Source organism: Mirounga angustirostris, unplaced genomic scaffold (assembly GCF_029215605.1).
Source record: "Mirounga angustirostris isolate CCGP_5_RB_7025 unplaced genomic scaffold, mMirAng1.0.hap1 SCAF_10, whole genome shotgun sequence".
NCBI lineage: Eukaryota > Metazoa > Chordata > Mammalia > Carnivora > Phocidae > Mirounga > Mirounga angustirostris.
Window position 1 is genome coordinate 49,558,339 of NW_026991718.1, and position 22,164 is coordinate 49,580,502.

The 22,164-nt window shown below is 46.1% G+C and overlaps 1 protein-coding gene across 1 annotated transcript; it reads right to left on the reverse strand.

Moving 5' to 3' along the window:
• Nucleotides 1-3,423: 3,423 nt before the first annotated feature.
• SPR (sepiapterin reductase) lies at nt 3,424-8,702 on the reverse strand. The gene is made up of 3 exons (XM_045884783.3): nt 8,255-8,702; nt 7,389-7,679; nt 3,424-4,208 (listed from the first exon to the last, which is right to left on the reverse strand). The coding sequence occupies exons 1-3, from the start codon at nt 8,574-8,576 to the stop codon at nt 4,018-4,020; spliced, it is 804 nt and encodes a 267-aa protein (XP_045740739.1). The 5' UTR covers nt 8,577-8,702; the 3' UTR covers nt 3,424-4,017.
• Between the last annotated feature and the right edge of the window lie 13,462 nt (nt 8,703-22,164).

The window sequence follows — 22,164 nt, forward strand, 5'->3', positions numbered from 1 at the left end:
CACTCATTCATTCATTCCTCACTCTACAGGGCTTCACTGGGTTAGGTCTGGGTGAGGTCTGCAGAATACGCACAGCCTTTTGAGACTGATCCCTGGGGTCAAGCTAGGGTTTGGAAGGGCAGGGTGGGAGCAGGAAAGGCCTCTGCAGCAGTGGGACTAAGACCTGAACCAGAATGTGGGCCAGATAGATTCCTGCAGCTCTAAGAGGAGACACCAGGTCTGGGAAGTGGGAGACAGGCCCCTCTCTTCCCTTGCCCTTGGGCTGGGGACAGGGGACATGGGCCTGAGGGCTAAGAGACCACCAGGTAGCTTCCAGGTTAGTCACCTGAGGAATCATGCTGAGCCTCTGGGGTCAGCTGGTGGGTGGGCCTGAGACGTGAATCTCCCAAAGAAAAAGAAGGAACTTCCTCCTCCCTCCCTTTCTCCCTGCCTCCTTTCCCCCAACCTCTCCCTGAAAATAGAAATCCAGGGCTCTCTCAGTTCACAGTAAGGGCCATTAGGGCTGAGGGGGAGTGCATGATGGATGAAATGTGGGGGAAAAGGGTGAGGTAAGGAAATCTTGCTGGGAAGAACAATCATTCCAGGGTGGGAATGGGGAGGTGGGCCCTACTTTAAAAGTCTGAGGGAACATCCAGCATTCAACCCTGCCTCCCAGCCCTGCAGGCAGAAGAGCTCAGGACTGGGCTGGGGGAGCAAGAATGGCTCCTCAGCCACCCTTTAACCCTCCCCTCAGCTGGTCTTAGGGGCTCAGAGTGTATCCTCAGCTACGTTCCCAGCCTAGTGGCTCTTCCCTGGATGAGGATGGCAGAGATGCTGTGGGAGCTGGAGAGGTGTCATCCTGTGGGATCTCCACTCCAGGGACTGGAAGTGCTCTCCACCCACCTCTCTGTCGCCACACAGAACCCCGATGGTGAAGGAACACGCCGGCCACCCTGGTAAGCAGGGGTGTGTACCCGTGTACGTGAGTGTGAATTACGGCAAACACACGTTAGCATAGGAGGCCACGTTCTGTGGGGAGAGACCGTGGGTGAAGGAGGCCAGAGGCTGTATCTCAGAGCCCAGCCCCTAAAGTGAGACATGGGGAGATGCTAGGATGGCGCACGTCCCCGTTTTGGTTCTGAATGCGGAGGTAGGAGCCACCGGGCACCTCCAGGCTTGGCTAACAGTGGACTCAGGCAACAGCCTGCATTGTATTGAGGGGATGAAGGACAAGAATTGGGGGGGCGGTCGGGACATCTAGTCCCAGCTGGTCATGTTCATAGACAGAGGTGCTGGATGTCCCAGGGGTGGGCCTGGAATATTCCCTTCCCCTGCTCCTTACAGGCCAGCTGCTGGCCTCCAGCTCAGGGTATTAAACACAAAACCAAAAAACTGCCCAGCTCGTTCTCATCAAAGACAAAGAGAAACGTTGTTTGTCTTTTGGCTAATCTGAGGCCCTGCTCGACCCTGCGGCTGGACTCTGGGCATGTGCAGGCATGTATTGTGTATGTGCTCGCGTGTGCAGCGGCCATCGCCGGGCCGTGCACTCTGGGGACACAGATGGTTAGCAAGACAATCTCCCTGCCCCAGTGGTAGGGGACCTGGGGAGGCTGAGTCCCGGCCAAGGAGCAACGTCTGGGAAATCCTTGTGGCCGGAGCCCAGGGGTCACTAAGGAGGCCTCGGGCCTGTCAGGAAGAGTAATCCCAGCCCTTTGGTCCTCCCCCGCTCCCTGGGGAGCCCCCGAGAGTTCTCAATCCTGGAGTGCAGAGAGAAAGAAAGATGGGGGTTGTTTCCAAGGCTCTTAAATCCCTGGGGCTCGGAAGAGGACAGGTGTCAGGCATGGGAGGGCCTCGCCACCTGGTGGGGACATGTGGTACTCCTCACTAAGCCCTGTCCAACCAGCCTGGTGGGGAGAACAATCCTGACCAGCCAGCTGGCGTTTGTGCTGGGGCAGACTTCTCTCACACTCCCGCTGGGGCAGGAGGCCGGGTGTAGAAATCCACCCAACACTCACCAGACACAAGGGGCACCCCCCTGGCCCAGCCCCACCTGCGGGAAGGAATCTCAGAGCTCCTCTAAGTTCTAAGGAAACTGAGCCCAGAGGGAGGAGGACCCTGTGCAAGACCCCACAACATCTCTGTTACAGAGGGAAGTGGGACCAAGGGTTCCCGACTTCGAGGCTCATGCATTGTCCTGTGGGTCTGGTGAATCCAGAACAAGCTGTCCAGACTGAACTCCAGCCCCCCTGAGGCCCCAGGTAGGAGTAGCAGAGTGAAGAGTTCTTGCTGTATGTCAGCAAGGGGGAGGGCATCTGGGCTGCAAGTGGGGCTCCAGGTGGATCTGGATCTTGGTATTAAAAGGCAATAATATTCAAATCTCTGGGCACCTACTGCAATGCTAGGACTGTGCTAAACATTTACAACCATTAGGTCACTTAATGCTCCCAATGACCCTCTGAGGGAGGCTCCATTTTTCAGATAAGGAAACCGAAACACAGAGAAGCAATTGACGCTGGGTTACGAGCTGACAAATGGCAGAGCAGGGAGATGAGTGCAGTGATTCTGACTCCAGTGGGGGCAAATGCTCTGCTGGGTAACGAAAGAGCATGAATTACTCACTCCTTCCTGGGGCAGCTCCAACCCAGAGCCGCCTCCGGAGCTGAGCGGCCCGGGGTTCTCCCGGAGGAACGGCCTCAGTGCGCCCTCTGCTGGGCATGAGAAGGAACAAAGAGTTCCCTCCTGCACGCTCAGATGCAGGGCTGAGTCCTGGGGAGTTGGCTAGCAGGGACCATGGTCTCTCCTCCTAAATAAGGTCCAGGGGCAAAGGGCTGCTTGACTAGCTGCAGACCACCACCACTGTGGAGCTCCCAGCTCTGCCGACTAGCGAAAGGATGGGTTTGTTTATATACCTGGTTTCTTGGGGCTTCCTTCTCTTGGAATATTGCCTACCTCCCCCAAAGGCATGTTGGTCCTAAGCCCACCCCACTGAGGACCCAGGACCATGTGCCACATGGACTTTACCAGGAGGGCCCATGACAGACAGCCCCCTGAGGAGAAGCATCCGGAACACTGCCATGTGGGCAAAGGGTAGAATTGGGAATCCAAGAGGGCCGGGGAGGCTGGGAGTCAGGCCCTGAAGCCTAAATACTCTTCGAAAGGGTCAAGGATGAGGAAAGGGTAATAAAGACTGGGGTCAGCATAGGCATCTGGAGGAACAGGCAGCTGGGCATGTCCATCTTGGCCGACTCTGAACCTGAGCTTGCCACTAGGTAGGGCTCCGTGAGAAGAGGCAGACAACCCCAAGATAACTCCCCTGGAAATAAGGGTAACTCCCCAAGTTTGGGTTAATTGCATTAAGGAACACCTCTGGACCCAGCGAGCCAGGAGTCAGTCATGGGCCCTGTATCAGAGGAGAAGCCAGGGGTGAATAAAGGACAATCCACGTTTTATTTGTATCTGCTTTTTATTTGTACATAAACTCTCAGGGGCCCCTTCCCCCCCGCCCCAATCTGGGGGACAGATGGCAGGTTCTGGAGGGAGGAGGCATCAGAATTAAGGACACGAAGTTCAACGCAAGGTCCTGCTACCATGAGCATGGGGCCTCCTTGTCTGCCGAACTTGCACGGTCCTCCCTCCCCTGTGGGCTGTGGATCTACAAGGCCCTCCTGTTTGACCCTAGCTCAGCCAGGGACTGGCCATGAGACCCCCAACCTCTTCTCTTCAGGGTTGCAGCTTCTTGTTCTGCTTATCCCATCCCTAAAATTCTACTTCTGGGGAAACAGAATACCAACAGCCATAACTTCTCTCTCCCAAGTTCCCCTAACTCGGGGCAGTCAACAGACTCCTGAGAACTGGGATTCCAGTGACCCGAGGCCCTCACTGCCGGCTGGTTCTGAGGGCAGGACCGTAGGTATGAGTGCTTTTCTGGGTAAGGCAAGGTTGGCGGTGCCCCTGTGGCAGGATGGGGGGGTCGAACAGGGCTCCTAGGTGTGCCTGAGAGAGGGGGGAAGAAAGCCCCAGAAAGCCAAGGACACTGGCTTAATTATCGTAGAAGTCAACATGGGCCCCAGACTTGAACGTGTCCTTTTGCACCAAGCTTAGCAGTTTCTGGGCTGACATCTTACAATCCACAAGCTCCCCTTTTGTCTTCAGGTCCTGCAGTCTTTTTCGTAAGTCTGGGTCCATCGAGGTCTCCCGGGCCAACTGCTGCATGTCTGTGTCCAGGGGACCTAGGGCATGAAGAGCAGAAGTTGGGGGACATGGCCAAGGCAGGGCTCGTGCTGTGTGTGGACTATGGTGGAGGCAGCCTGGCCACCGGAAATACCTCACCCTGGCTGACAAGCGTGGTCAGGGTCATTCTGTCACTTTTGAGCTCCAGACGCAAATCCCGACGCCCCAGTGAACATGGTATCTCCAGACCACTGTATCTAGAACCAAGCTTTTCACCTCCTGTCCAACCGGTATCTCCTCCTCCTGACTTTTCCATTTCTATTAATGAAATACTCTTCTTCCAAACTCAAAACTTCCATCCCCGGCTCTTCCCTCTCCACTCTGTTCCCACAGCCAACGAGTCATCATGTAGGACAGACCCTTCTGCTTCTACATACCCTGACAATCTGGCCCTTTATACCGCCCTGGTTCTCTCTCTGCTTCAGCTCCTTCTGTAGCCCTCTGCTAAATGCATCTTGCTAAAATATCATTGGGGTCGGCAAAGGGGTGGCATAGGAGTTTCTAGCACTTTTCTGCAGAAATATCAATATGAACTATTAGCTGCCCACGAAATTACCTTCACAAAATCCAAGGATTCCGGGTAAGGGATTACACTACCTGGGTGAAGCACAGAAATAAGAAAGGATGCATTGAGGAAGGTAGGAAATATAGATGTATCATCTGCCCCCAAGCCTGGGCATCCCAGTGTAGAGACACCCTCCCTGTGGGAGGAGAGTCAAGTAAGCACCTGACTTCACAGGGGATTCCAGAGCCAGCCCACCCTAGCACCAGGCCAACTCCCATGGCCCTAGGTGGCTCCTTCTGGGGCCCCATGAACCCAGGCCCCCAGCTAACCCCACTGCCTGCCAGATCCAGTGCCTCAGCAGCCCCAAGTGGCTCCCACAGCCCCAGGCAGTTCCTATGGCGCAGGTTCCCACAAACCTAGGCCCCAGGGTCACTCTGGTGCCTGCTGGTTCCAGCCAGCTCCAAGCTCCCAGAAAGCCCTAAGAAACCCAGGCCCCCAATCCATTCCAGTATCAGCTGGCCCTTGTGGCCTGGGGTTGCTCCCATGGCATCAGGCTCCTGACAAGCTCCCATGAACATAGGTACCTGGCACATTCCAGCCAGTTCCTGTGGCCCTAGATGCCTTCAAGCTCGCAATGAGTGCCTGTAAACCCAGGCTCCCCGCCAGGCCCAGCACCAGACTGACTACCATGGACCCAGGCTTTCAATCCACCCCAGCAACAGGCTGCCCACAGACTACGGCGGCAAGCCTGCTACAGACATCACCAGATGGTTCACCCAGTCACTGCATGGGTTGACTGGTAAAGGGCTTTGCCTACTGAAGTCAGCCTGTAAAGACTGGGAGAGGTGCCTCCTTCCTCACATGCACAGACACCAACATGGGGCCACAAGGATCATGAATAATCAAGGACATGTGACACCACCGAAAGGAAACCTATAAAACTCCAATGACTGACCCTAAAGAAATAAGATCTATGAACAAATAATTCAAAATAATCTTCTTAAAGAAATTCAGTAAACTACAAGAAAATGCAGACAGATGGGGTGCCCGGGTGGCTCAGTTGGTTAAGCGATTCCGGGTTTCAGCTCAGGTCAGGATCTCAGGGTCATGGGATTGAGCCCCACGTCGGGCTCTGTGCTCAGCATGGAGTCTGCTTGAGATTCCCTCCCTTTCCCTCTCTTCCCCCTCTGCCTTTTTCCCCTTCTCCCTACTCACATGTGCTCTCTCTCTCTCAAATAAATAAAATCTTAAAAAAAAAAAAAAGAAAATGCAGATAGACAACTAAATGAAATTAGGAAAACAATGCACGAACAGAATGAGAAGTTCAACAAAGAAATAGAAACCACTTTAAAAAAAAAACCAACAAACCGAAATCCTAGAGTTGAAGAATAAAATGACTAAAGATTCAAGAGAAGTCAACAGCAGACTCAACCAAACAGAAGAAAGAAATGGGTGAATCAGAAGAGAGGTCATTAGAAATCATCCAGTCAGAAGAGCAAAAAAAAAAGAACAAAAAAGACCAAAGATGATTTGAGGGGGTACCATCAGAAGAGACAACCTATACATTATTGGAACCCCAGAGAAATAATGGCTGAGAACTTCCCAAATCTGGGAAAAGATTTGTATATCTAAGTTCATGTTGCTAATAGGTCATGCCAAAATTTCAACCCAAAGTTATCTTCTTCAAGACACCAGGCCTATGTGATTTCACTGGTAAATTGTGTGTGTTTTCATTACTATTCCTTTGTGATATGGTTTGAAATCAGGGAGCATGATGCTTCCGGGTTTGTTTTTCTTTCTCAAGATTGCTTTGGTTATTTGGGATCTTTTGTGGTTCCATACAAATTTTAGGATTGTGTGTTCCATTTCTATGAAAAATGCCATTGGAGTTTTGATAGGGATTGTACTGAATCTATAGATAGATTTGGGTAGTATGGACATTTCAGCAGACCAAGTGTCATGAGACCCCTTACTGTTTAACTTTTGTGAAGACAGGGCCCTCTCTTATTTATTCCAGCATCCCCAGAGTGTTCTGGCACAATTTAGCCTGGGGAAGCCAGCACTTCACAATGTCTCTCTGCTCTTCTTTCAACTAACATTTACTGAAGACTGACAAAGTGAGGTGCTTCGCTAGGTGCTGGGGACATACAGGTGCACAGTGCAAAGTTCCTGCCTTCAAGGTTTTCCTATCAGGAGAAAGAAGTATAGATATGAAGAGGATACAATGTGGTAAGTTCTATCTAACATTTAGAAGTGCTAGCAGTTAGACAGCACTTCACAGCTAGGGATCATTTTCGTATATATTACCCCATTCAGTCCTCCAAACTGCCCTGTAGACAGGTAGCATCTTCCCTGTTTCACATAAGGAAATATGGTACAGGCCTGAAATTCAAACCCTCATTGTCTCTCAACTCTAGTATCTCAGACTTTCTGGCCCCACCCTCCAGGCCGGGCAACTCCCCAGTCTCTCCCCTTATCTTCTAACTACACTCCCTATCCCAGCCAGCTCTAACTTCTGGAGCCTGTATTTCCCTAAAGGAGTGATGGTTAATGATTCAGGGACAATATACTCTGTGGGTTCTTTCTTGGAGGGGACAGACTAGGCCCTTTGCCCACCCCCAGAGGGGAACCAGCCAGTTCTGGGTGACAGGGATGGTAGTAATGTCCCACCTACCTGGGGCATAGCTCAGCACCCTGACACTAGGTTCCTCTGCGGCTAGAACCTGGAACAGCATGTCACGGGCAGCCTTCCCCGCACAGTACAATCCCCAGCCCTTAAAGGGCTGCAGAGCACAGAGGGATGAGATGTTAACCACGGTCCTGCTGAGGCCAGGACTGTCTGGAAAGGCCTTCAGGAAGCTAGAAGTCAGGCAGAGCATGGAGGTCAAGTTGAGAGCCCAGTAGTTGTTCACTTCAGCTGGGTCGGCCAGGTCCACGAAGCCTTTGGACACGTCCCCAAGAGTGCCTGAAAAACCAGACCTGAAGAATCACTCTGTGCAGATGGGTTTTCTCTTCCCCCAGCCCTCTCCAAATTCTAGACACCCCCTTCCCATCCAAACCTAGAGGAGTCTCCCTAGCGCTTCTGAAGACGCCTCCCTCTTCCCATCTCTGCAGACAGACACACCTGGGGTTGTTCACTCATCTCAAGTTGCAAACTGAAAGTGTGCATGTCCTGCTCTGGGCCTGGGGGGAGAACACAGGAGGCCATTTGGAAAAGTGGCTAATTTACTTTTGCTGGAAGACCTCAGGCCTCCGCCAGAGGGCGCGGAGCCAGGCGATCGGGAAAGTTCTACAAGTATTTTGGAAAATTTGCCCAGAAATGGGAAGGGGGGAGGGGGAGAATGAGCCGCAGCGATGGCAGCGAGTCTCCCTCCATACCTTGCTGAAGCAACTCGGATTTTCAGGCATCTTTCTGACTCCTAAGAGTCACCTTTAAAGTTCCTAGCGGTGGGGAAAGTGAGCAGGAGGAAGAGCTAGGGGCGCTAAGCAGCATTCCCAGGGCTCCCACGGGGAGTCCGCCGCCGCCGGCGGGCGCCTTACCCGCATTGTTGATGAGCAGCACCCGCTGCAAGCCCTCGGGCCTGGGGAGCTCGCGCAGGGTGCCGAGCAGCTGCTGCAAACCGGCCTCGAGGCCCAGGTCGGCGGGCACCCGCACCACGCGCAGGCCGGGCTGCCCGGCGTCCAGCTCCGCCTCCAGCTGCCGCAGCGCCTCGTCGTTGCGGGCGCTTAGGACCAGCACGGAGCCGGGCGACAGCAGCCGGGCCAGGAGCGGGGCCAAGGCCCGGCCGAAGCCACGGGAGGCCCCGGTCAGCACGCACACGGCGCGTCCCAGGCCGCCGTCCCTGTCGCTGCCACGCGGCATGCCGGCGACCTGCGACCTGCGACCGCTCGCGCGGGGACCCGGGACTGGCGGGGGGCGGGGTGGCCGCGGTTGGCGGAGGCGGAAGCCCGGCCGGAGGGGGTGGAACCGAAAGCTTGGCCGCGACTGCGGGGCGCCACTTTCCCTCGCCGCCGCGGGCGCAGGTGCAGGCGCCTGCGCGGTCCCAGCCTGCGGGACGGGGCTACACCTAAGGGGTCGGGAGGCACCGCCTCCACCCAGAATCGTAACCCGGTTCTGGGCCTGGCCTCATTCTACTACCACCACCACCACCCGCACCCCTCCCTGCACTTCCGCACTTTCGTTCCCCCGCAGGGCCGCATCCGCCTCCCAAGTTCACACCCCACCTCCTTGCACAAGGGACCTGCTCCAGGCCAGGCCATCCGGCTCCGTGCTGGGCATCCCTGTACGTGGCCAGCAAAAGCCCTGAATGCGGCGCCTGCCACTTTAGGGCTCTGGGAACTCATCGCTCTCAGCTTAACGGGAGCTACGTCTGGGAGCACCACAGTGGCTCCTCCAAGTGATGTAAAAACCTCTTCTCCCTTTCTAGACTCAGGGCAACTCTGTGCTCCAGCCAGTTCCCCTTCCTCTGAGATTTCGGGGTCTCTTGCTTTTACAGGTCTGTGTTACCCGGATTTCTGCACCGACTCGCTAAGCGTTTCCCAGCGGTCAATTGCACCTACTCCCAACTTCTGAAAGAGGACTGCAATTACTTCCATTTTGTCTTTCAACTTTCTGATTAAGTTCTTTCTAGCTTATCTCTGAACTCAGGCCATCGAACCTATCCCCTCAAGCAATAGGGACTGCCTCCACACCAGCAAGACCTGGTGTGATGGACCTCCAGACAATGGTTGGTTTGACCTTCACTGCCTATCTGCAGTACCCACCGACCTGTGTCCCACGTTTCCCTTATATAAACCTGGAAGTATTTTGGGCACTTTGAAGTCAGTCTTTGAGACGTTAGTCTGCTGTCTTCCCGGTGAAATAAATTCCTTTCTGGTTTCACCGCCACTCTTCTCTCTGCCTTTGGATTTTGTCAGCTGTGAATGGCCAAACCTGGTCTGTTTGGGACCCTCTGAGCCAAGTGTCCTTGCACCCCTGTGCCCCGGCTACACTTCAAGTTTACGTAATCAGCTGAATCTGTAAATCCAGACCTGTACTTCAGAAAACCCACATTTCCGATTTTTTTTAAGGAGAGAGGGAAGATAAGGTCGGGAGACAGCTACAAATCTTAACATGGAGACTTCAGAGTTTAGCGAGGGTGGTAAGTAACTTTTGATAACTCAGCCCAAGTCCTCACAGGGCTGTTCTCTCTCTCTCAGAAGACAGCAAAGTTGCCTTTCCAGGCTCCAGAAAAAAATGCGTTTTGCTTGCTTGTGCTGTGTGGGCTATCTTATCAACACCAAAACAACTTGGGGGGAAGGTTTTTACTGGTCAGCGTGGGTGTCCTTACTGCAAACTTTTTGTAAAATGTGCAGTTCAGATTGCACCATGGAACATACTCTAACAACAAATGAAACTGCAAAGAAATCTTAAACATCATTTAGTAGATTTATTGTCAATATGCACAGTATTATTTAGAAAGTATTTGATGAAAAATAGGACCAAAAAAAGTAATTATGCTAATGTTGTTAGGAGCCCAAATTTTCAGCGTTAAAGAGACCAGGTATAAATTGAAGGAAATTAAGAGAAAATCTGTAAAATTGAATTTGAATCAGAAGCCAGAAAATTGTATATTTATTGCAACTACTTTTACTATTATATGATAACACTAAAACACTAAAAATGTTTTTCCTCTTCTGGGTGTGTTGATTCTCCAGTACCTATGACTAACCTTTTTAAGAGTTCTTCCTGCAAAAATGGCAGAGGTTAGAGTATGCCCTGTGAAAATTAATAAAAGGAAATCTCCTTTAAAGAAAAAAAAAAAAAGGAAATCTCCTTTAGAATGGAGTTGGGAGGCCCTCAGGATGAGCTCTCATGCCCTATCACTTATCAATTACACACAGATCCAAGGGAAGAGAGGGATCTTGCACATGGATACTGCTTTACCATTCCAGCAGGCGGAAGAAAGGCTTTTCTCCTGCCCTGGCAACAGCCCAGCCAATGAGAGACTGCAACAACTCAGTCAGTGAAAAGCCATTGGTCCTACAAAGTTCTTGCTGGAACTGCCATGGCCACTATATACTTTGAACTCCCAGTCTACTCCAGTGGACTTTATATGTATAACTTCCCCCTTTCCTCTGTAAAAGAGCATTCCTCTCTCTCTTTTTTTTTTTTTTTAAGATTTTATTCATTTATTTGACATAGAGAGACACAGCGAGAGAGGGAACACAAGCAGAGGGAGTGGGAGAGGGAGAAGCAGGCTTCCCGCTGAGCAGGGAGCCTGATGCGGGGCTTGATCTCAGGACCCCGGGATCATGACCCGAACCGAAGGCAGACGCCCAACCACTGAGCCACCCAGGCTCCCAAGAGCATTCCTCTCTTCTGTGGGGGAATGCATCCTCTGGGTTGTGATTCTCTGCTATTCCCAAATAAACCCATTTTTGCTGGTAAAATAACTGGCAGTTTTGTTTTTTAAGGTTAATGTTACTTGGTGATCAGAAGTGGGATGCAAAGAAGACCCCCAACAACTCAGAGGCTGGTGAAGAAACATGTCAGCACCCACAGAGCCAATTGGGTGCCTACTGCTTTCTGGCTGACCCTGGAGTTTGAGGTAAGTTTTCTCCTGGATTTTGAGCTCTGTGCTTTGTGTTTGCACTCTCCAGGCTTTATTACGATGTTTTAAAAGGCCTTGCTGTTTGTTTTTTTGTTTTTTTTTTCTCTGAGAGTGCTCATTTGGCTTTTGGTCAGACTTGTTTTGGGGACTGTCCTGTTCCTGTTGGAACTGTGCCTGTTGGACCAGCACTAGCCTTCCATCAGACTCCTGTTTGGAACCAGACTGTTCCTATTGGAACTATGCTGGCCTTTAGTCTGATTCCTTCTGGAACCAGGCTGTTCCCGATGCAACTGTGCTGGTCAGTAATTTTTCTCTTTGCCCTAGAGAAAAACCTCTATAAAATGGGATCACAGTCATCAAAATGCTCTGAGGGTACTGCCCCCCTCCCCGCCCTAACTGGGACTCTGGCTGGCTCTATGTTTAAAAACTATGGTCCCTCTGCCTACACATTTATAACTAAATGGACTGACGTAACCAGAAGTAATTTAGACCTCCAATGGCCATTATGGGGAACTTTTGATCTCTCTAAGCCTATTTTACTCAAAATTAAATTAGAAAGCCATGGCTCCTTAAAAGAAAAAAAAAAAAAAGAATGGGATGCCTATTTTAAGTGTTATCGATAGAATAAGCAATTAGGTAGAAGTGAGCTGGAAGCAAGGATGGTGATAAAGAGGTTACACATTAGGAGTCTTAGAAGGCTGGGGGCACAACATCCTGACTTCGTGGCTTCCAAGACCAACAGACCAAGAGCCACAGGTGCAGAGTATGCGCTCTCCTCTTCCACCTCTGCCTCGGGTAACCCATAGCTTCACTGTAATATATTTACGTTATGGTTACAACCCCGGCCCTGTAGGGGAAGAGGGCCGTTACAGTTCCAGAGGAACCTTGTAGGGCCAAAACTACCCCTCCCAGCCGGTAGGAGGCATCCCTTAGATGATGGGAAACAACCTCAGTCAGAGGTTGACCAATAACCTATGCAAACATAAAAAGAAAAGACGCCCCTAATCCCTGTGCAGTTGCTTCCTCTGGGCCTGCCCATGCTCCCTTCTTGACAGTGTACTCTCCTTAATAAACGGCTTTGTGCCTGCTACCTTCCTCCCGGCTGTGTCTGAGTGCAGATCCTCACGTGAATCTTCCGTGGGGAATCCACTCACATAACAGAGACTCTGCCACGCGTAACAGTACCTTGAGGCTTCCTGATATTTTCAGACCTCACTTCTTCTAAACCTAGCTGTTCCAGAAGGACCTGTTTGAAAACAGCCCCCACGGACAGTGTGGTTTACCTGGACTAGGAGAAAGCCTGGAAAAATCTTCTTTTTCTAACAAAGATGATTATCTGCCACCCTAACACACACACTGCCAGTCTTTTTTTTTTTTTTTTTAAGATTTTATTTATTTATTTATTTGAGAGAGAGAGAGGGAGAGCATGAGCAGGGGGAAGGGCAGAGGGAAAGGAAGAGGGAGAAGCAGGCTCCCCGATGAACAAGGAGCCTGACATGGGGCTCGATCCCAGGACCCTGGGATCATGACCTGAGCCGAAGGCAGATGCTTACCTGATTGAGCCACCCAGGCGCCCCTACCAGTCTTATTTCAAGCAATATTTCAGCAATTTGTGAATAATATTTCAGGGGCAACACAACCCATAGAATCCCTTTATAATAGCACAATGGTTCCCAAATTTGTCTGTACATTGGAGTCACTGCGGAACTTCAAAAACACTTGATGCCTGTGTCCCACAGGCCTGGATTTAGGAATTTTGTAATAAAATTTTTGTTCAAGTTACTTAAACTAAAAAAAAGAAAGCGAGAGAAGAAAAGAATTCACCCATTTCTCCCAACCTCCATCTCTTGTAACCACCAATCTGTTCTGTTTATTTTTGTTTGTTGGTTTGTTTGTTTAGATTTCACATATAAGAGAGATCATACCGTATTTATCTTCTCCGTCTGACTTATTTTACTTAGCCTAGTGTCCTTGAGGTCCATTCATGTTGTTGCAAATGGAAAGATTTCATTCTCTTTTTTATGGTTGAATAATATTTATCCATTCATTCATCTATGGACATTTAGGATGTTACCGTATCTTTTTTTTTTTTTAAGATTTTATTTATTTATTTGAGAGAGAGAATGAGAGACAGAGAGCACGAGAGGGAAGAGGGTCAGAGGGAGAAGCAGATCCCCTGCTGAGCAGGGAGCCCGATGTGGGACTCGATCCCGGGACTCCAGGATCATGACCTGAGCCGAAGGCAGTTGCTTAACCAACTGAGCCACCCAGGCGCCCTAGGATGTTACTGTATCTTGGCTATTGTAAATAATGTTGCAGTGAACATGGGGGTGCAGATATCTATTCAAGTTGGTATTTTTGTTTTCTTTGTATAAATACCCAGAAGTGGAGTTACTGGATCATATGGTAGTTCTATTTTTAATTTTCTGAGGAACCCCCATACTGTTTTCCATAGTGGTTGCACCAATTTACATTCTCACCAGCAGTGCACAGGGTTCTCTTCTCTCCACATCCTCACTCTTTTTATTAACACCTGCTGTTTCTTGTCTTTTGATGATAGCCCTTCTGACAGGTGTGAGGTGATAGCTCATTGTGGTTTTGATTTGCATTTCCCTGATGATTAATGACACAGAGCATCTTTTCTTGTACCTGTTGGCCATCTGTATATCTTCTTCAGAAAAATGCCTATTCAGATCTCTTGCCCATTTTTAAATTAGATTGTTTTGATGTTTTGTTTTTGTTTTGTTTTGTTTTGTTTGTTTTCCTATTGAGTTGTATGAGTTCTTCATATATTTTGGATATTAACCCCTGATCAGATATATGATTTGCAACTATTTTCTCCCACTCACTAGGTTGCCTTTTCTTTGCTGTGTAGAAGCTTATTGGTTTGATATAGTCCTACCTGTTTTGTTTTTTGTCTTTGGCTTTTCAAGCTTTTATTTTAATTCCAGTTAGTTAAGATACTGTGTTATATTAGTGTCAGGTGTACAGTATAGTGATTCAACACTTCCATACAACATCCAGTGCTCATTATGACACGTGCACTCCTTGATCCCCATTGCCTATTTAACCCATCCCCCACCCACCTGCCCTCTGGGAACCATCAGTTTGTTCTCTATAATTTAGAGTCTGTTTTTTGGTTTGTCTCTCTCTCTTTTTTCCTTTTGCTCATTTGTTTTGTTTCTTAAATTCCAAATGTGAGTGAAATCATATGGTATATTTCTTTCTCTGACTTATTTCATTTAGCATTATACTGTCTAGCTCCATCCATTTTCTTGCAAATGACAAGATTTCATTCCATTGTGTATACATACCACATCTTCTTTATCCATTCATCAATCGATGGACACTTGGGCTGCTTTCATATCTTGGCTATTGTAATAATGATGCAATAACATAAAGGTGCACATATCCCTTTGAATTAGTGTTTTTGTATTCTTTGGGTGAATACCCAGTAGTGCAATGGCTGGATCATAGGGTAGTTCTATCTTTAACTTTTTGAGGAACTTCCATACTTTTTTCCACAGTGGCTGTGCCCGTTTGCATTCCTAACCAGCAGTGCACAAGTGTACCTTTTTTCCCACATCCTCACCAATACCTGTTTTTTCCTGTGTTGTTGATTTTGTCCATTCTGACTGGTGTGAGGTGATATCTCATTGAGGTTTTGATTTGGATTTCCCTGATACCGAGCGATGTTGAGCATCTTTTCATGTGTCTGTTAGCCATCAGTATGTCTTCTTTGGAAGAATGTCTGTTTATGTCTTCTGCCCATTTTTAAATTGGATTATTTGGTTTCGGGTATTGAGTTTTAGAAGTTCTTTATGTTTTTTGGATATTAACCCTTTATCAGATATGTCATTAGCAAATATCTTCTCCCATTCCATAGGATGTGTTTTGCTTTTGTTGATTGTTTCCTTTGCTGTGCAGAAGCTTTTCACTTTGATGTGCTCCCAATGGTTTATTTTTGCTTTTGTTTCCCTTGCCTCAGGAAAGATCTAGAAAAAAGTTGCTATGGCCAATGTCAAAGAGGTTACTGCCTGTGTTCTCTTCTAGGATTTTTATGGTTTCAGGTCTCACATTTAGGTCTTTAATCCATTTTGAGTTTATATTTTTTGTATGCTGTAAGAAAGTGGTCCAGTTTCTTTTGCATGTTGCTGTCCAGTTTTCCCAACACCATTTGTTGAAGAGACAGACTGTCTTTTTCCCATTGAATATTCTTTCCTGCTTTGTCAAAGATTAATTGACCATGTAGTTGGGTGTAGTCCTACCTGTTTTTTGCTTTTGAAAGAGGGACCTGGTTAAATACACTGTGGTACATCTATTTCAATGTAAAAGTGAATGAAAATTTCTCTATCTACTGATGTAAAAAATTGAATGAAAACAGCAAAGTGAAGAACAGGAAAAAATTATATACTGTTACCTTTTGCACAGTAAAAAGGGGGCATAAAATATATATATACTTAAATTTTCTTACACTCACATATTAAATACTAGAAAAATCCCCAATAAATTATAAAACTAGTTAACTCTATAGAGGAGGGAGGGGGGATTGGGGTGGAAGTGAATATACACACTTGTATTTGTATTATTTTGACTTTTCAAAGCCATGTCAATGTATTCTCTATTCAAAAATAAATAAAATAGATTCTTTTTTAAAAAGATTTTATTTATTTATTTGAGAGAGAATGATAGAGAGAGAGAGCATGAGAGGGGGGAGGGTTAGAGGGAGAAGCAGACTCCCTGCTCAGCAGAAAGCCTGATGTGGGCCTGGATCCTGGGACTCCAGGATCATGACCTGAGCCGGAGGCAGTCACTTAACCAACTGAGCCACCCAGGTGCCCAATAAAATAGATTCTTAAATGAATACATAAATGTACTAGGAAAAAATAAGGACAGATTATATCAGAATTTTAATCATTGTAGACTTGCTGGGCATTTTAGTGTTCATTACATTAAACAAACTGTTAAGAACTATATTTAATTTTTGCTATTTAATTTTATTTAGCTTTGAGTCTTCAAAGAAAAAGTCCCCTTTGGGAATTCTTCACATCTTGCAAGGATAACTTGCAAGAAGAACATCAACTCTGCCGCCCCAAAAGTTCATGAGGTGGAAAACTCTAAAATTATGTAAAGAACATCCATGCTGATGGGGCGCCTGGGTGGCTCAGTTGGTTAAGCGACTGCCTTCGGCTCAGGTCATGATCCTGGAGTCCCGGGATCGAGTCCCACATCGGGCTACCTGCTCAGCAGGGAGTCTGCTTCTCCCTCTCCCGCTCCCCCCTCTTGTGCTCTCTCTCTCTCTCTCTCTCACTCTCTCTCTCAAATAAATAAATAAAATCTTAAAAAAAAAAAAAAAACATCCATGCTGAGGGGCGCCTGGGTGGCTCAGTTGGTTAAGCGACTGCCTTCGGCTCTGGTCATGATCCTGGAGTCCCAGGATCGAGTGCTGCATTGGGCTCCCTGCTCAGCGGGGAGTCTGCTTCTGCCTCTGACCCTCTTTCCTCTTGTGTTCTCTCTCTCATTCTCTCTCTCTCAGATAAATAAATAAAATCTTTTTTAAAAAAAGAACATCCATGCTGAAACAACTTTGACCCACATATTAAGAATACAGACTATGAATAAAAGGAGAAAGTTTCAGAGAAAAATGAGACACCCTAAACCCTTTCTGTTCTTATGAATCAAATTACAAAACAACAGCCTTTATAAAAATATTTCAGGAGTATAGTCCCTTCTACTTTTGAGACAAAAAAATTGAAACAGAAAGCTTGACAAAATTATTGCCATGGACTGCCAACTATTTTTAGTGGTAGAAGATGAAGGATTTTTGACATTTGATGAAGCTACAAATTTCCTTCTATAAAATATGTTACTAAAACCAGTTTTTACAGTTCAAGTCTGCTGTGTATATGAAGCTTAATGATATTATTAAATATGCTACTTCTGTATTCTGTACCTCAGATACTTGAATATGCAGAAGCAAGCAGAAGTCTTTTTTTTAAAGATTTTATTTATTTATTCTTATATATTTATTTATTTATTATATTTATTTATTAAAGATTTATTTATTTATTTATTTATTTATTTATTTATGTCATTTGAGACACAGAGATAGAGAGAGAGTATGAGCAGGGGGAGAGGCAGAGAGAGAGGGAGAAGCAGGCTCCCCGCTGAGCCAGGAGCCTGATGTAGGACTCGATCCCAGGACCCTAGGATCATGACCTGAGCCTAAGGCAGACAGTCAACCATCTGAGCCACCCAGGTGCCCCAAGCAGAAGTCTTTTTAAAAATAAGATAATATCGGGCACCTGGGTGGCTCAGTTGTTAAGCGTCTGCCTTCGGCTCAGGTCATGATCCCAGGTCCTGGGATTGAGCCCCGCATCGGGCTCCCTGCTCCGCGGGAAGCCTGCTTCTCCCTCTCCCACTCCTCTGCTTGTGTTCCTGCTCTCGCTCTCTCTCTCTCTCTTAAATAAATAAATAAAATCTTAAAAAAAAAAAAAAGATAACATCATGGATTGTTGGCAGTAAACAGAGTAGACCTTTTCCATATTCTCCAACCAAAGCACACTATATGATATACATGATACTTTGGAACTGCTTTGTCATGTACTTACCCAAGATGTTCAAACAAGGTAATAATAGCAGTTTTAGCATTAAGAGGGCTGGTTGACCAGAAGAAAGCCTTGACATTTTACTTTGCAGAGAACAATAACAGCATAGCAGGATTTTCTAACAATCACGGGAGCTTGGATAAAGTTTATTTGCTGGAAACTGCCGAAGAAGTAATCAACTCAGTCTTCACTTCCATACGTGAAACTTGCTGTGGGAGTGGGAATGGGAATTTACAGATAAACAAGACCAGGGAGGAGGCTAGAATAAATCTATGATGGATTTACATTGTAGACATCAATATGAACTCATTTAGCTTAATATAGATCCAGAGAGATAAATAGACAAATAATTATAGATAGTGTCTACATATATTTCCAAGCTCTGTCCTTTGAGAGGGTCAAGAAGCAGACACCCCAGTAGCAATGAGCATACCCAGTGCCCAGATCTTCATTTCTCCTACCATTCTCATGAAAGCAGCCAGACACAGATAACTACATTTTGTATGATTCTACTTGTATGACATTTTAAAAAAGACCAAAACAATAGAGACAGAATGCAAATCATATCTATAAAAAGAACCAGGGCTCCTTGGAAAATGGCTGATTCTAAAACTGGTATAGGAAATAGCCTGGAGCAACTTGTAGTGCCTGAAAGTAAAAAAATGCTTAAAAAATAAAAACACCTAAAATGATAGGCGTATGTCAGAGAGACACAAGACGCAACTGAAAGTGCTCCCAGTGGCCAAAGCAGGGCAAATTGAGCAATAAAACCAAGTAGTATTGGATTATAACCCAAAGTATAAAATAATTATCCATGAGTCCACACACTATAAATAAATGATTAAATAAATAAAAGAATATATGGAGCAGAATAGACAAATCTCCCATACAAAAGAACTCCAAACAACTTATGTACAAACCTCAAGGGAGTATTTGTGCTCCATCTTATGCTTCACCTCAAGATGGCGGAGCATAACTCACCACTTTTTATGTGTGGGCTGGGCGTAGTGAATTCCTTCCAAATTGTATGGTATGTAAAGGGGTAAAAAAGTAACATTATAGTGGAGAAACCTGACAAAAACTACCTCAGCCTGGAGATCAAGGTCAACATCAACACTGATGAATCATGTTGATACCATGTACCTTTGATATGATGTGATAGGAATGTCACTTTACTCTGTGGTCTTCCTCTCCAAAACCCATAATCCCAGTATAATCAGGAGAAAGACATCAGACAAACCCAATTTGAGGACATTCTACCAAATACTTGGTCAGTACTCCTCAAAAATGGCAAGGTTATCAAAAATAAGGAAAGCCTGAGTAGCTGTCATTGTCAAAAGGACACTAAGGAGATGTAGTGACTAAGGGTAATATGGGATCCTGGAACAGAAAATGAATATTAGGTAAAAACTAAAGAAATCTGAATAAAGTATTGACTTTAGGAAATAGTAATAATTTGCTCACTAGCTGTAAGCAAATGTACCACATTAATGCAAAATATTGATAATAGGGGAAGCTGGATGTGGGCTTCACAGCCCACAGTTTTTCTGTAAATCTAAAACTATTCTAAAAAGATAATGATCTACTTATTAACCCATAATTTCTTTTAAAGAATTACCTGAATTTAGGTAGATATGTTCTTATGTCTGAGTTTACTTTAAAATGTATCCAAAAAGGGACACCTGGGTAGCTCAGTCACTTGAGCATCTGGCTCTTGGTTTTGGTTCAGGTCACGATCTCTGGGTCATGGGATTGAGCCCTGAGGTAGGCTACATGCTCAGCGGGGAGTCTGCTTCAGGTTCTCTCCCTCTCCCTCTGCCCTTCCCCCTGCTCATGCTCTCTCTCTTTCTCTCAAATAAATAAATCTTTAAAAAAAATGCATCCAAAAAATCAGATGGATTAATGGAAGAATAGAGGGCTGACTAGGTGGATAGACATATGCTAAAGCAAATATAGTAGGTGTCAATAGTAAAATCTAGGTGGTTGACCCAGCACTTCCACTCCTAGGTATCTATCCAAGAGAAATGAAAACCTGTGTCTCCACAATGACTTGTTTGCAAACGTTCATAGTAGCATTATTCACAATACCCAAAGCTAGAAGCAATTTCAGTGTCCAGCAACTGGTGAATGGATAACATAAATGTGGTATATCTACACAATGGAGTACTACTCAGCAATGAAAAGGAACAAAGTTCTGATCCATGCTACAACATAGGTGAACCTCATGAAAGCAGCCAGACACAGATAACTACATTTTGTATGATTCTATTTGTATGACATTTTAAAAAAGACCAAAACAATAGAGACAGAATGCAAATCAATGGTTATTCAAGACCAAGAGTGGAAGCAAGAATTAGCTGCCAATAGGCATGAGGGAACTATTTGGGGGTGATAGAAGTGTTCTAAAATGATTGTGATGATCATTGCACAGCTGTGTTTTATAGTTTTTGCTTTTAAATTAAGTTTTTGATCCATTCTGGCTTAATTTGTATATGGCATGAGGTAAAGGTCCAACTTTTTTTGCCTGTGGGATATCCTGTTTTCTTAAAATACTTTGTTGAGTAGACTGACCTTTTCCTCGTTGACCTGTCAAAAATCAATTGACCAGAGATGTGAGGATTTATTTCTGAGTTTTTGATTTTATTCTGTTGATCTGTATGTCTATCCTAATGCCAATACTACACTGTTTTTGTGACTGTAGCTTTGTAGTAGGTTTTTAAATTGGGAATCCCCAGGTGGCTCTGGGGTTGCTTTCTGAACCAGGTAGCAGAAAGCAATGAATCAGCTACAGGATGAATCAGCTACAGCTCTTTTAGGTCTTATCATTTTGCTTAAGATTTAGTTGCCATGGAGAGAGCATAAAATTAACCTAGGTCAGTTTTCATGTCTATTTTTTAATCTAGAAACGTTTCGTGCTTCTTCATTGATGGTTTCACCAAACCCATGGCCAATAGGGAAGGGTTAGTTCCACAGGAAAAACTGGGGTAGTTTATCAGAAGAAGGATCAATGGATACAGAGTGTCAAAAACAACAAATCATCCATTACACACCTTTAGAAGCTAGATTTTTGTGAGGCTGTTCACTATAGCATTTACCTATAGTACCAAAAATTACGAGGGCTCAATATTAACTGAACAGTTAAATAAAATATAACACATTTAAGATGGTCTATGATGCAGCCATTACTAATTGTGTTTTGGATCGATATTTATTTATTTTTATTTTATTTTTTTTTAAAGATTTTATTTATTTATTTGACAGAGAGACAGCGGGAGAGGGAACACAAGCAGGGGGAGTGGGAGAGGGAGAAGCAGGCTTCCCGCCGAGCAGGGAGCCCGATGTGGGGCTCGATCCCAGGACCCTGGAATCATGACCTGAGCCAAAGGCAGACGCTTAATGACTGAGCCACCCAGGCGCCCCTGGATTGATATTTAAAAGTTGAGAAACTCTCTATGGAAAAATTGAATATAAACTGTATAGAGTCTATGAATTAAATTTAGTTTTAGAAGTTTTATTTATGCATATAACCAACACCAGAAGAGAATGCACGAAAATGTAGTATGTGTGTATCTACATCCTAACACCTGAACTTGTTAATATGACCTTATTTGGAAAAAAGATATTTGTAGATGTAAAAGTAATTAATGATCTTGAGATGAGATCATCCTCGATTATCCCCATGGGTCCTAAATCCAATGACTAGTGTCCTTGTAAGAGGCAGGAGAGAAGACACAAACTACAGAGAATGCCACGACCATATGAAGACAGATAAAAGAAGCCACAAGCCAAGGAATATCTAAAGCCACCAGAAGCTGGAAGAGGCAAGAAATGAATCTCTTCTAGAGCCTTTGACGGGAATGTAGCCCTCCTGACAGCTTGATTTTAGACTTTTGCTCACCGTAACTGTGAGAGAATAAATTTGTGGGTTTGTTTTTTTTTTTTAAGATTTTATTTATTTGACAGAGAGAGACACAGCGAGAGAGGGAACACAAGCAGGGGGAGCGGGAGAGGGAGAAGCAGGCTTCCAGCAGAGCAGGGAGCCAGACGCGGGCTCGATCCCAGGACTCTGGGAACACGACCTGAGCCGAAGGCAGACACTTAACGACCAAGCCACCCAGGCGCCCAAATTTATGTTGTTTTAAGCCACGTAGTTTGTGATAATTTGTTACAGCAGCCCTAACAAATTATCACAAACTAGGTGGCTTAAAACAACTATACACACACACACACTCACAAATAAGAGCAATCT

What these genes read in the sequence shown, in the direction of transcription:
- SPR (XM_045884783.3), bottom strand. Translation starts at nt 8,576, where the DNA reads ATGCCGCGTGGCAGCGACAGGGACGGCGGCCTGGGACGCGCCGTGTGC. An exon ending in GCTGCTCATCAACAATGCGG is followed by an intron (nt 7,680 to 8,254) that starts GTAAGGCGCCCG and finishes CTGGTTTTTCAG; the next exon opens with GCACTCTTGGGGACGTGTCC. An exon ending in GGTGCTGAGCTATGCCCCAG is followed by an intron (nt 4,209 to 7,388) that starts GTAGGTGGGACA and finishes TTCATGCCCTAG; the next exon opens with GTCCCCTGGACACAGACATG.